This window comes from Polypterus senegalus, chromosome 1 (genome assembly GCF_016835505.1).
Source record: "Polypterus senegalus isolate Bchr_013 chromosome 1, ASM1683550v1, whole genome shotgun sequence".
Classification (NCBI taxonomy): Eukaryota; Metazoa; Chordata; class Cladistia; order Polypteriformes; family Polypteridae; genus Polypterus; species Polypterus senegalus.
In genome coordinates, this window is record NC_053154.1 from 74,025,154 (window position 1) to 74,038,479 (window position 13,326).

At 34.3% G+C, this 13,326-nt stretch overlaps 1 protein-coding gene across 1 annotated transcript in view; it reads left to right on the forward strand.

The window, feature by feature from the left end:
* Window positions 1–216: 216 nt before the first annotated feature.
* hormad1 (HORMA domain containing 1) overlaps window positions 217–13,326 on the forward strand; it is a 71,398-nt gene continuing 58,288 nt past the window's right edge. Inside the window, exons 1-5 of the mRNA XM_039746101.1 lie at window positions 217–249; window positions 2,583–2,727; window positions 7,218–7,281; window positions 8,091–8,127; window positions 9,403–9,422. Of these exons, the coding sequence (XP_039602035.1) occupies window positions 217–249; window positions 2,583–2,727; window positions 7,218–7,281; window positions 8,091–8,127; window positions 9,403–9,422 (299 nt within the window). The remainder of the gene's footprint in view (window positions 250–2,582; window positions 2,728–7,217; window positions 7,282–8,090; window positions 8,128–9,402; window positions 9,423–13,326) is intronic.

Consider the following 13,326-nt stretch of genomic DNA (forward strand, 5'->3'; position numbering starts at 1 on the left):
GAAAGGGTAGAATGACATGAAAAATATTTTTGTTTTCTTTGAGCTAATACCAGCATATTAAATACTGTATATTAAAGTTAAGTTAGCCAATACTAAAATATTACTAAAGTTGTTTATTGTTGAATAACTTTTATTTCCTATTTTACCACAACAATGTGACAATGAAAATTAAACTGTTAAATTTTACAGATTTTGTGAAGAAGTGACATCATAAAAATGGCAACAGTGCAGCTGCAAAGAAATTCAGTGGTAAGTCTTTATACAACCCCCCAATACCAGGCACTGTTACAATGTGATCCTCTTATTGCTACATGATAGTCAAATTTTCTATCTATCTATATACTGTGATGTATTACATTTTTGGATACATGTCCATGTTTATAATATTACCTTGTTTCATTAGGTAGGCAGTTTAGAGACATAGTTGTATAGCACTGCTGCTTCATAGCTACCAGTGACTGGGTTTAAATTTTGGACCTGTGAATGTCAATTTTATCAGATTCCTAACGTGCCAAAAAGATGCAAGGAATAATCACACCAGGAGACAGGCCCAGTGAATTTTTTTGTTGCAAAAGAAAAACTCTTCTTGGTAACTGGAGAGCTCCTATAAGTACTTGTGGAAAAGTGTTAATCAGGGGTTGTTTTGCCCTACAGATTTAGAAAATGCCACTTATGTAAGAGAGAGAGAGATAGAAAGGGACATGAGCAGGTAATTGGGAGAATTCTTCAGTTTCTTCAGTTTAAGTACAGAGCTCTCATATGGTATAGGTTAAGACTCAAGACATGTTTTCTTTTTTTTTTTTTTTGATCAATTTTTTTGAAACAAAATGTGTGCTCAAGAAACCTAAAGGCAAGCCCATTAAGAAGTGAATGGTGTAACTCAATAACGCCCCTCCCCCCAAAATATATGAGCTTAGGGACAAAATCAAAACAAACCAAAAAAAAGTAGGTAACTAATTGAAAATTGACCATACTGCCCGAGCAGGCTAGAAGAATAAAAAGAACAATTTCAATGGGGTCTAGACAACTAGGTTCTAACCGACTGAACCAAGGCAGACTAGTTCTCAATATATTAATTGAAGTAGAGATTATCTGGCAGAAGATCAGGTCAAAAATTAAATTAATAAATGGGAAACACTAACAATTAAAAGTGACAAGCTCTGTGGCTTTCCACAGAGGAGCAAGGAATAATATCTAGTGGTGGTGATGATGCATAAAGTCAAGTATATGCACCTGTCTGTGACCCAAGTTTGAAGCCCACTCAGACACATTTATTGAAGAACAGGTTGTGTCAAAGGTACCAAGGGTTAATGGCTCTTTACTTGTACTTTGGGGTTTAGGGAATTAAGTACACTGGTTGACGTATGGCTCAAAGTTCTGATGAGAAGTCCCAGAACATTCAGAGAGTAAGTTTAAGTTTACATAGTACAATGAAATTATTACTTGCATGTCCCTTCAGAACAGTGACAATAATACAGTGCCAAAAAAGATAAAGACACACACACAAATGTACTTAGCATGCAACATATATACAGAGCATATTTAAGTATTGCTGTTACGACATCCCTACTGTCTTGTGTGTTTTTATCATTATCGTCCCTCCCCTTTGCTAATCAAATCACCACTTCTGATAAAGCTTTTCTTTAGGCACTGTTTATTCTGTTTTAGGGTGAAGTGGAGTGGTACTTTTTTAATCCATGTGGAGATTTTTACTTCACCCACATGTCTGTACCGATTCCTCACATCACTGTTATCGTTAGCTAATACATCTCAATTAATTTGTGACTCTAAATTGATCAACAGTTAGTGAGTGAATATGTGAGTGCAATTGTCTCCTATGATGGACTGGCTCCTTGGTTCCTTTCTAGCCTCATGCATCTTGCACTTTTAAAGTGGAACAAAGAGGTTCCACCCTGCTCGCTTCACTCGCCAACCCCCCCGGCCTGCGCTACACACCAACCCCTTCACATCTCTGCTGCTCACATTCTGAAGAGGGTGTCTGAACGGACCCCAAGGAGACGCGGTCACTCCTCTGAAACCCCCTCTTAAACGGTAATACAATGGGAAGCAAATACAGTTTTTTTTTACCTCCTTTTTGCTCGATCAGCTGCTGGCTTGCTGCTGCTGCTGCTGCCGTGCCACATGATCTGCATCTCGCACGGCGCTTCAAACATTTAAAAGCCTATACAGCAGCTGTCTTTGTCATCTACTCTTTGTGGTTAAATCTTTTGGCACAAAGTTTCATCTCGTGGGAAGTGATTTCTTGATATTTTTTAGTTTATAATTTAAAAACGGAATAAGAATCTGAAAATCTAACATCACATGGATGGATACATTTAGCTTGTCTAGGTAATAAAAATAATAACAATAACGAGTAATAATAAGTTTATGTTGTATTAGTATTGAGTTTTGCTCAGTTTATTTTGTTTATATGCGTTTGAATATACACAATCTTGAGTCTAATTTTACCTTCCTATCATTTTTAAAGTTGGTTTTATCAAAACTTTAAAGTGCAGATAATGAAGAATATTTACATAAAATACTTTATTGGTTTTATGTTTTAAGTTAAATTTTTTCTTTAGAATACAGTGGTTTTTCCACCAGTGGTTGAAACGCAGCAGCAGTCTCTAATGCTTGTGAAAAGACTTCTGGCAGTAGCCATTTCATCTATCACATACCTAAGAGGACTGTTTCCAGAACGAGCCTATGGGACTAAATATGTGGAAGGTAATACTATTAGTATTATGCTCTCATAACATGGTTTATGTTTGATTTTTCATTTCTAGAAATTCTTTCTGTATTATTTATAACTTTGTACTTTGCATATGTTTATTGACAGATAAGTGTAAATAGCATTTGTTTGTTTTGAACATACTGTACACTGTACTTGCTATGAAGTTTGTTTGAACTAGAACTGGGCAACAAAAGGTTAAAAGGATGATCAAAATTTAAAAACAAAAAACAAGCATTTAGAATTTACTACGAATAGCTGCTCTTCTGTGTGCAATTACAATAGGTGTCCCTAATTAAGATAATTAGTGACCTGTAAAATAAAGTCTTGTAAAGGTAAAGCCTTTAAACTTGAGAATGAGGGATGCTTTCTATTTGAGAAGTACAATATTCTATTAATCCTATGGGTACTACCTAAAGCATGTGTTTAATCTATCAAGATGCAACACTAAATTCTCTCTTTAATTTATCAGACTAGCATAATAAGTGGCAAGTACTTAATTTCTATAAGATATTGGCAGGGTAGGTAGTTATTCTTTCATCTTTAAGGTACAGCAACTGGTAGCAAAAGCGCCAAGTTGCACCATAGTAAAGATTAGACCATTTAGGATAATTCCTGACCTCTTCTTCTAAACATATTCTAAGGTATTTATTCAGCAAAAAAATAAATAAATAAAAGCAAATACATCAACAGTGGTTCTTTCCTTTTTAAGCAGCCTAAAAAAACAATCCTTTTATACTTCAATTCAATTAAAATTACACAGTCCTTTATATAATGTGTCATTAGTGGAGCTGAATAATGATTTCTTTTGAACTTGCTGGAGAGATTAGGGTGGAGTGCCTGTTTTATATGAAAATTGAAGTGAAGGAGGGTTAATTTGTAGCCTTTTGCATAATTAAGATGCCTTGGGAAGATGGGCAACATCCTTAGTAACCAGTTTCTTGTGCATGTAATGTGATTGCTTCTAGGTTGTGATATTGGTACCTTAATTTTGTTCATGATGAGGACTGGAAGTTTACACTGCCATGTTTAATTAAAAATAATTTGAATGTTTTGGGGTTGGTGAGGATGTGGATTTTAGGGTAGGCTTTATACCAAATAACAGTGGTAAATAGAGTGACTCTTAGCTTGAAACTTGTCCCACTGTTTACTTACTATACCTGTGGCTTCAGTTATCTGTGAGTTTTCTTCATTTTTGTGTGGTACTTAGTTTTTTTTTTTCCTCACATCCTAAAGCTGTATGTTTTACATTGATCTGTTCCCATATAAATGAATGTTTTCAATGTCGCCTGGTGCTGCAGGGATAGGCAGTGATTCCATGAATCACTGAACTGGATAAGCAAGACCACATATCTATATCCATTACAGCCAGAGGATGAATGCAAAGTCTATTTTTCTTTATCATGAATGTATATGGTGCTTATTTTAGCCAGTTATTCGTGCCATTATTATATATAATTCCCTCATTCAGCTGTGAGACACTGCAACTTAAAATTGATGCAAGACACTGCTGAGTGGTCAGCAACATTATGCTCTCAATGCAGGAGCCAGTAATTTTTTTTATTACTGGATCCACATAATTGGATGAAGGTGGCAATAATGAAAGAATTTTTTTTCTTGAAGGGGCAAGTAGGATTTTCATGTGTTATTAAATTTAAATGGGCAATATTTCAAGTAAATTAACTATTCCCACAATCCCTTGCTGAAAGTCAAGCTTTGTAACTGTGCTGTTGCCAACAAAAAATGAAAAATCCAAGCTATAGATTTTACTTATACTTGTACAACTTTAACACCTGCCTGTTGAGTGCTCCCAGCTACTGTCCTACAATTGCCCTCCTCCAAAACTGAGATCGACATACATGGCATACCTTTACTCTTAATGTGGAGGGTGCAACACCCCATGCTGAAAAATGTTACAGAAAAACATCCAAAACAAGTGAAAAGGAGCAATTACTTCTTTGATTTTAATTATTTTTGAATGTTTGTCTAGTTGCAATAGTCTTGCAATTGGAGTTTTGCACATGTCCTTAAAATGAAACACAGATTCACATGTACTTACTGTATTTCAATACAAACACACCCGTACCTGCTGCAGTTTGTACTCGACCTCACTGAAATTTGTTGACATATGTTAATTCACCTTAAATTTGTAAAATAGACTATGACTGTTTATTTTTACCAAATAAGAAACAAAATTATAGTCCTCAGTTAGCTGCAGATAGCTGTGCCCAAATATATTTTATCTTTTTAACTTTAGATTTAAGTGTTCAGATCCCAGTCCAGTGACAGACTCTATAGAGTTAACAAAATGTGTTCTCATCGGTTTACACATGTTTACATGGGTTTCTTCCCACATCTGTAAGATGTACACATTAAGGATGATTGGTAACACTGAAGTAGCCTGTGACAAGTGAGTGTATGTGCACTGTAAACTGACGTACTTCTTGCGGGGTGCCTATTATTGTATTGCCAGCTATTGTTCCTAAATGTTTATACTGCAATAAAGAAAAAAATATTCTAAGTTCGCGGGATCTCTTCGAGGTTGCTGAATATCATGGCCGGCCTGTACACTGGTACTGTGAGTGCTGTGCAGAGTGGACGCAATACCTGTGTGTTTTTCCCAGTTGATTCTGGGGTTCATCAGGGATGTGTTCTTGCTCCTACTCTGTTCAATGCTTGTATGGACTGGGTGTAGGGCAAGGTCGTGGAGTTTAGGGGCTGTGGGGCATCTGTTGGTGAAGAAAGATTCATGGATTTTGACTTGGCTGACGATACTAAGATCTTCGCCGAGTCAATGGATGCTGTGATTGGGGTGCTCGAGAGACTGAGCGAGGAGTCTGAGTGTCCTGAGTAAAATCCAAGATCCAGGCCTTTAATGACCTCTTGGGCACAGCCATCAGCAGTGTGTCTGCGACCTTGTGGAGAAGTTTATTTACCTCAGCAGTGACAGTCATGTCTCTGGTGACTCTTCCTATTAAGTCAGTAGACGGATTGGTAGAGCATGGGGGGGTCATGAGGTCACTGGAAAGAGGTATGTGGCACTCCCGATATCTATGCAAAAGGATGAAGGTTCAAGTCTTTAGAGTCCTGGTGCTTCCTGTCTTGCTATATGGTTGCAAGACATGGACGCTATCCAGTGACCTGAGACGAAGACTGGACTCCATTGGTACTGTGTCTCTCCGGAAAATCCTTGGGTACCATTGGTTTGACTTTGTTTAGAATTAGCGGTTGTTGACGGAGTCCTGAATGCATCAGTAAATTTTAAATGTCTTGATATTTTTTCACACATATATAATATTCATTCACACCACACTGAATATTACAGCAATTTAGCATTTTAATACCTTTCTGTTTCTGAACGCTGAGAGGAACTGTTTGCTTTAATTTTCTTACTCAAATCTGTGGAACAGATGTGGCACATTTTGCAATTCAGTTCCCAGATACGGTGGTGCTTAGATTGAGACATTTGAAAGTAGTGTATTACATCAAGCTTGGAGTCTTTCTAATTATTACATATAAACATTATATTGTTTTGTAAGTTCTAAGTGTAAAAAACACGCCACAAAGTGTTTTCGAAGAATTTCAAAATATAGTAATCTAAATGATAAAATAAATTTTTCCTCGTGGTCTTTCAGACACTTTTATTTTATCATTTTATGCAGATGATACTTGGATCTATTTCAGTGTTAAACGTGAAAGTTCAGCAGAGTTTGCTCAACTCACAGCTTACCACAGTAATATTAAAGCCTGGATGGAATATAATTCTTCTTACAATTAAACTGCAGAAAAATAAAGTCATGCTATGTTGAACTAAAGCTCATCTTAAGAAAATTAGTTCCTTTACAATCACTCTTGGAGATGATGTCATCAGACTGTCTTGTTTTGCTAGGAAACATGGTGTCATTTTTGATTCCTCTTTCTTATTCTACACACAAAAAAACACAATAAGAAACTTCTGCCTCTGCAACATATCCTGTGTTTGGTAATTCCTCCCCTTTTCTAATGCTGAGAAACGTGTTCTTTCCTTTATTACTTCCCACATCAACTATGGTAACTCCTTACTGGTAGGTGTCCCTTCTAGTCTGTTATAACAGCTCCAGTTGATTCAAAACTCTACTGCAAAAGTCCTTACAAAGACCCACAACAGTGAGCACATAACACCCATCCTCCTCTGCCATCACTTTCTCCCTGTGTGTTCAGGGTTTGTAGTATTTGCATTTTTTTATTTTATTCTGGTGCATTATCTTTTATTCTATTTCAATGCTTTGTATATTCTGTATTTATCTATATTTAGTATATTTTTAGAGTGTTTTTGTATCCAATTTTATATATGCCCTGTTGTTCTGTCTGAATTTCGGCGAAGTGCTTTGAGCATGGAAAAGGTGCTATATAAATAAAATGTATTATTATTATTTATTTCATAATTAGAGTCTGAATGCAAATTTAGGTGACCTATTTTGTTTGTACTATTCTTTTTCCTTTACAGATCTGTGTGTAAAAATTCTTAAGCAAGATAAATCATGTCCAGGATCTTCACAAATAGTAAAATGGTAAGCTATTTATCTTGAAGAATGTTGTTTTTATTAAAGTTTAATTATGATATTGCACATTAAGTCACAGAAACGGTAGGATAACTTTTGATATCAGACCAACCTGTATGTTAAGTTACATTTATTATAGCATAGTATAGAATGGATAACAAGTACCCTGAGTATAAGTGGGGCAATTGGCCTGCTTTCACCTATGCGAAGTTGTCATTTCTTTCTTTCATTTTTTTTTTATTTTTATTTTAGCAAAGGGTGCAAAAAGCCACTGGATATTGATAATTGTTACCTTTCTCTGGCCCTTGGGTACACCTGAATATTTTATCTCAGTTTACATTTTTAAAGAGCTAGAAAAGTATATATTTTCAATAAATTTTGGAATCCTTGGATTAAATATGCAGAAATCTAACAAATCACTAGGACCAAATAACATGTATCCTTGAGTGCCTAAGGAGGTGATTATGTGCATATATAAACTCTTCACTCAAAAGTCTATGAACACTGGGGAGATTCCTGAAAGACTGGAAAATAATAAATACTAGGGGGCTCTCCTGCTTGTTTCACTCGCCAACCTCCGGAGGCGCACGGCTGAGCCACTCAAAAGGCGTCATGGTGCCCCTCCTTTACAGAAAATCATAAAAAATAATATGTGGTAATGTGGCATTATGAGATTATTTCCTGGGGATTAAATTATCATTGGGGCTTTAATAAACCAATAAGTGAACTGATACTATGCTGAACAAGTGCACTTTATTAATCAGGTTTGTTTGCTGAAAGTGTTCTTTTTAACTATCTGAATATCTTCTTTGTTATAGGATGTTGGGTTGTTATGATGCTCTGCAAAAGAAATATGTAAGTTATTTAAATATATACTGTAAAAGAAATATGCAAGTTATTTAAATATATAGCATACTGTAATTATACTCCATAACTTATTTGTAATTATATATTTGTTGTATCTATTTCCATTGCAATGTTATAATAACACTTAAGAAGAAATGGGGAATGATCAGCAAAAATTTTGAAAGTAACCACGTTTAAAGTTAAGTTATTATACACCATTAAAACTGAATGAAGAATTATTTCCAGTTGTTGTGATAAAAACACAAAAACACCATTTCTTGCATGCTCATATTTATTAAAACTCATGGTCTGTTGAGATTTCTTTTACTTACTTATTGCTTGGTATTCTAGAGATCCCAGTGCAGTACTTGTAAAAATAATAACAGTAATGATACAGAAAATTAAAAAAAAAATTCACCCCTTGCTAAAAAGTGTACAGAAATGCGATGAAATTTATAAATGATCTTAAAATATTATTGCACCAAATAATGACTAATACCATTTAGTTTTTAATGGAATAAATAACATTGTGTATAATAATACATGTAGGAACTGAGAAATTTATAGACTACTAATGACTTACTTATGAACTGGATTGATCATTTAAACTTCCATCTAAATAATTGTGCAGGAGCAAGTCAGACACGTAAATTAATAAAGATCAGTACAGTATAAATAGATATGGGAGATTTCTAAGGGAACATTGTTAATGCAATCAGTTTAATTATAGAATATACAAGATGGTAGTGGAAAATTCAAAGTAAATCAAAAGATGTTATGCTTCTAGACAATAAAATACAGTAATATAAAATAAATTAATATCATAATACATAAGAAATTGATAGAAGCAGAAACTGAACTCTGTGAATATCTTAATGTTTAAGGACAATGTGGGGCTACTTTTTTATTGATAGGATATAATTTTATGAACAACAACATGTATTTCTGCAGCACATTTTCATACACAGAAAGTAGTTCAAAGTGCAGGGAGTCAAGTAAAGAAAAACAAATTAAATTAGGTAAGAAAAATAAAAGAATAATACAAATTTATATAACATTAATATAAATAATTGAAAGGTGAAGTACTTATATATCATATTGTATTCTAAGTTTCTAAAGATGAGTATGATGATATGGTGAAATGCCCTAAGGGGACAGAAAAAAACTTTAGTTAAGCTGGAGAATAAAACAGTCTGCAGGGGTTCCAAGGGCAAAAGACCATCCAGCGTCTTCTGGGCATTCTCAATAATATAAATGTTTTAAGTCATTCCTCATTTTTTACAGGCTTTGTCCCAGAGGATTTGGTACAGTAGGTCTTGTTGAAAGCTGGAGAACCCTACTTGAGCATTACAGGTGGCTACACAAAGCCTCAAACAGATGGTAGTGGTAGGGGTGGCTCAAGAGAGAAACTGGAAAAGACAGCAGAAAAAAGTGGAGATTAGTAATGATTGAAAATCCCGAGGAATATGATAATTCTATGCATGTATATTCTATTAGGACTAAAACTAAAATGCTGCTATGAAATATGCATATTAAAATGGGTTTTTACCACTATTAGAAGATCTATGGTTATGAATTGGAACACAGGGGGGCAGGCATTCTAAAATATAGGTAGGAGCAAAATTATTTAAAGTCAGAGTCCATGAGTGCACCTAAATTATTTCCCTCTGCCTTGATTTTTAATGTTAGAGATCAGGTTTATTTCTAACACCCCTCATCTTTTGCCAACCAGTAAGATTTTTGATTTTTTCTTTATTCAGCTAGAGAAAGTTGGTACTTATCCATTCAGAAATGCAAGTAAGACATTGAATCAGAGAGGTCAGAGCAACAGGGTCATCAGGTAGTTCATCCTGTGTTTCGATATAATTTGGCATAATGGGAGGATGCATATTGAAAAATGCAGTGGACCCAGTATAGATTGGTGTGGTACACCGTATGCAATATCATGGACTTCCCAACTACAATCACAACAACAACAACAACATTTATTTATATAGCACATTTTCATACAAAAAAGTAGCACAAAGTGCTTTACATAATGAAGAAAAATAAAAGACAAAAAAGAAATTAAAATAAGACAACATTAGTTAACAAGTTACAAAGAAATTTCTACCTGTTAAATAAGATAGAAACCAGCTTAAGAAACTCACAGGGAGATTCACCAATTGAATAAAGCGATTTATAAGAATACTGTGGTCTATGGTATCAAATGCTGCACTCAGGTCTAAGAGAATAAGAACAGATATGTGGCCTGTGTCCACATTAACCTGCAAGTCATTTACTGTTTTAAACAGTACAGTTTCTGTACTATGATTTGCTCTAAAACCTGACTGAAACCAAGGATAGCATGTTAGTTTTATTATACAGTAATACAATTATTTATTTTTGATATCGCTTGCATAGTGTTTATAAATATATTTCTGCATGTATTTTTATATATGCTGCATAAACGGGATCACTATTAAAAATAGGAGATGTTTTAACCATGATGCTGCTTACTTGCAGGGAATATGTTACCTTACTTTTACATGGCTGTCATCATATTGTGAGGGGCTTTGAACAAATTTGATTGCATTTATAGAATTAAGGCTGCCACAACTCTTTGTGGGGAGAGAGAGACCATGACCAACTTAGTTTTAGCAAAAACTTTTCATTTTGAGCAAATTTTTTCAGGTAAATTGCCCTGTGAGCACTACTTAACATTATATAATATAATTATCTGTTCATATGTAATCTTTATGCATTGCTGAACACACTTGAAAATGTACTGTATTTATTGTTTATTGTATTTAAGTGTAATTTTTATTTAAACATTTCAAGCACATACATTTACTTAAGTCATTCACTCCTCCCTGAAGTTAAAACAAAAATGCATGGTGCCATTTTAAAACATGCATTGTAACTAGATTATTAAAAAAAATCTCATTTAAAGTTCAGTTGCAATTGTTAAAAACAGTAACATTGAATTGGCACCACAGTCCAAAAGCAGAGTTATGGACTTGCAAACATTATTACTATACAGAAAAATATTTCATTTTTTAAGATGTAATGTTTTTTACTCATCCATCTATCCCTACACCTAATCCACTAGAGCCTAACCCCAGTGTTCAGAGCCTGCCTGGACAGCATCAGGCTAAAAAATAAATTTAATCCAGACACTAAAATGTTAGTTCTCAAGAAAGACAAAAATTAAACAAGAATGTGATAAAAAAAATAAATGAAAATGCTCAACCACCAAGTTAAAGCATTTTGGCACTTTAAAAATACTTAAGCTTCTTGTTACACTTACTTATCATTAGTCAAATGGACTAGGTTCTTCTTAAACCTGAGATTTTTGACCTACCGCTGCTTTGTGTTAGAAGTCTGAAGCATTCTTCACAGCAAGCAAAAGCTGCTTTACTTTGTCTTTAACAACAATGTAACATAACTGGCATATTTCTGATTATCCTTAGCTTATTGTAATAGCTTTTAATGTTAGCAGTTTTCATTTTAGTTATTTAATGCACATTTTGCACACAGTTTCGGTCTGTGTCATTAGGTGGCTGTTAAATTGACACACAATGTCTAAAATATAAATATATAGGTCACCAGTGTTTCATTTTTGCTGTAACTATAGAGGAGAACAAAAGGGAGACTGAGTTGAGTTTATTCTTGTGTGTTATTCATTGAATGCTGGCTCCCGTATACAGCACTCAACTAACATCCCACATAACAAAGTTTGCCATAATCATGTCTGCTGATGTACATCCAATCCAATCCATGATTACATTTAAAAATAAAATAATGACTATGTTAAAATGTTTAAGCAATCACAGGCAGTTTTATCTAGGCTTTTCCTGTGAAGAAAAGCAGTTTTGGACTATGTACCAACACCCTCTCTCTTTCAACATGTCACTTTTTCCTGCACAAAGGATTCTGCTGTGCTTTCAACTGACACATTTGTGCAGTTTTAACTTGCTTGTTTTGTGCGCCCATGCAGCAGTCTTTGCAGGAAAACTGAAATTTAAAAAAAACACAGGTGGTACAAACACATATATATATATATATATATATACATATATATATATATATATATATATATATATATATATATATATATATATATATAAATATTTAACCTGTATTCAAATATATTCTGATATATACTTTGTAAAAACTGGAATTGGACACTGCAACACTGAAGTGTTCAAGAAAATTAGGGAGTTGATATTTATACAGTAGACTATACAGGAATCTTACTGGCCAAAAGAATATACTAACCAATCAGTGAAAGGTTACATAAATTAAAGAGCTTACCTTACTAAGGAAAAAGACAGAAATTATCTAACCATCTTCATAACTTGCTATTTAAGGTTTAATGTACTCATAAAGATGAATCACAGATATAGAATGTCAGTATACATTGCTGATACTTTCTAAATGCACAGAAAATAAGTTTAATCTTTTTCATACAAGATAAACAAAAGTGTCACACAATGCATTAATACAGCTTCAAGTTAACTCTTTTTATGTAGCATATAATAAGTATAGAAGTGATTTTATCTTCTACAATACCAATCTTTAATATGAGTATTACAATCTTATTTTTGGCTAACTTTGCAACTCTATATCAAAGCAGAACTGCCAATCTTTATAGGGTGGGATAAGACATTTTCAAAGGATTCACCTAGGGGTTTTCCAGACATTACAAGTTTTAACAGTTGATTTCTGGGAATACTGTTGTGCAGATTTCAAGGCAAGGATTGCTTTACTTGAAAATATTGTGCGGCAAAGCATTAAAAATTGTACGCATAGACACACATGTGCTCCTTAGAAGGAACATTGATCATAACGATTTCCTATTTTTAGAAGTGAGGGTGTCTGCTCTAGTTGGCTGTGAGACAAGTTCTCCTTGGAATTGCGAGACTTCAGAAAGACAGACCTCAAGGGAATTTATCATGTTAGAGGATGGTGCTTCATAATCACAGTCTTACACAATAATATCAGTCTTAGACACGCCTAGTACATTTACTATCACTCAGGCACATTTGTAGTACAGTGATCCCTCGCTATATCGCGCTTCGACTTTCGCGGCTTCACTCCATTGCGGATTTTAAACGTAAGCATATCTAAATATATATCACGGATTTTTCGCTGGTTGTGGATTTCTGCGGACAATGGGTCTTTTAATTTATGGTACATGCTTCCTCAGTTTGTTTGCCCAGTTGA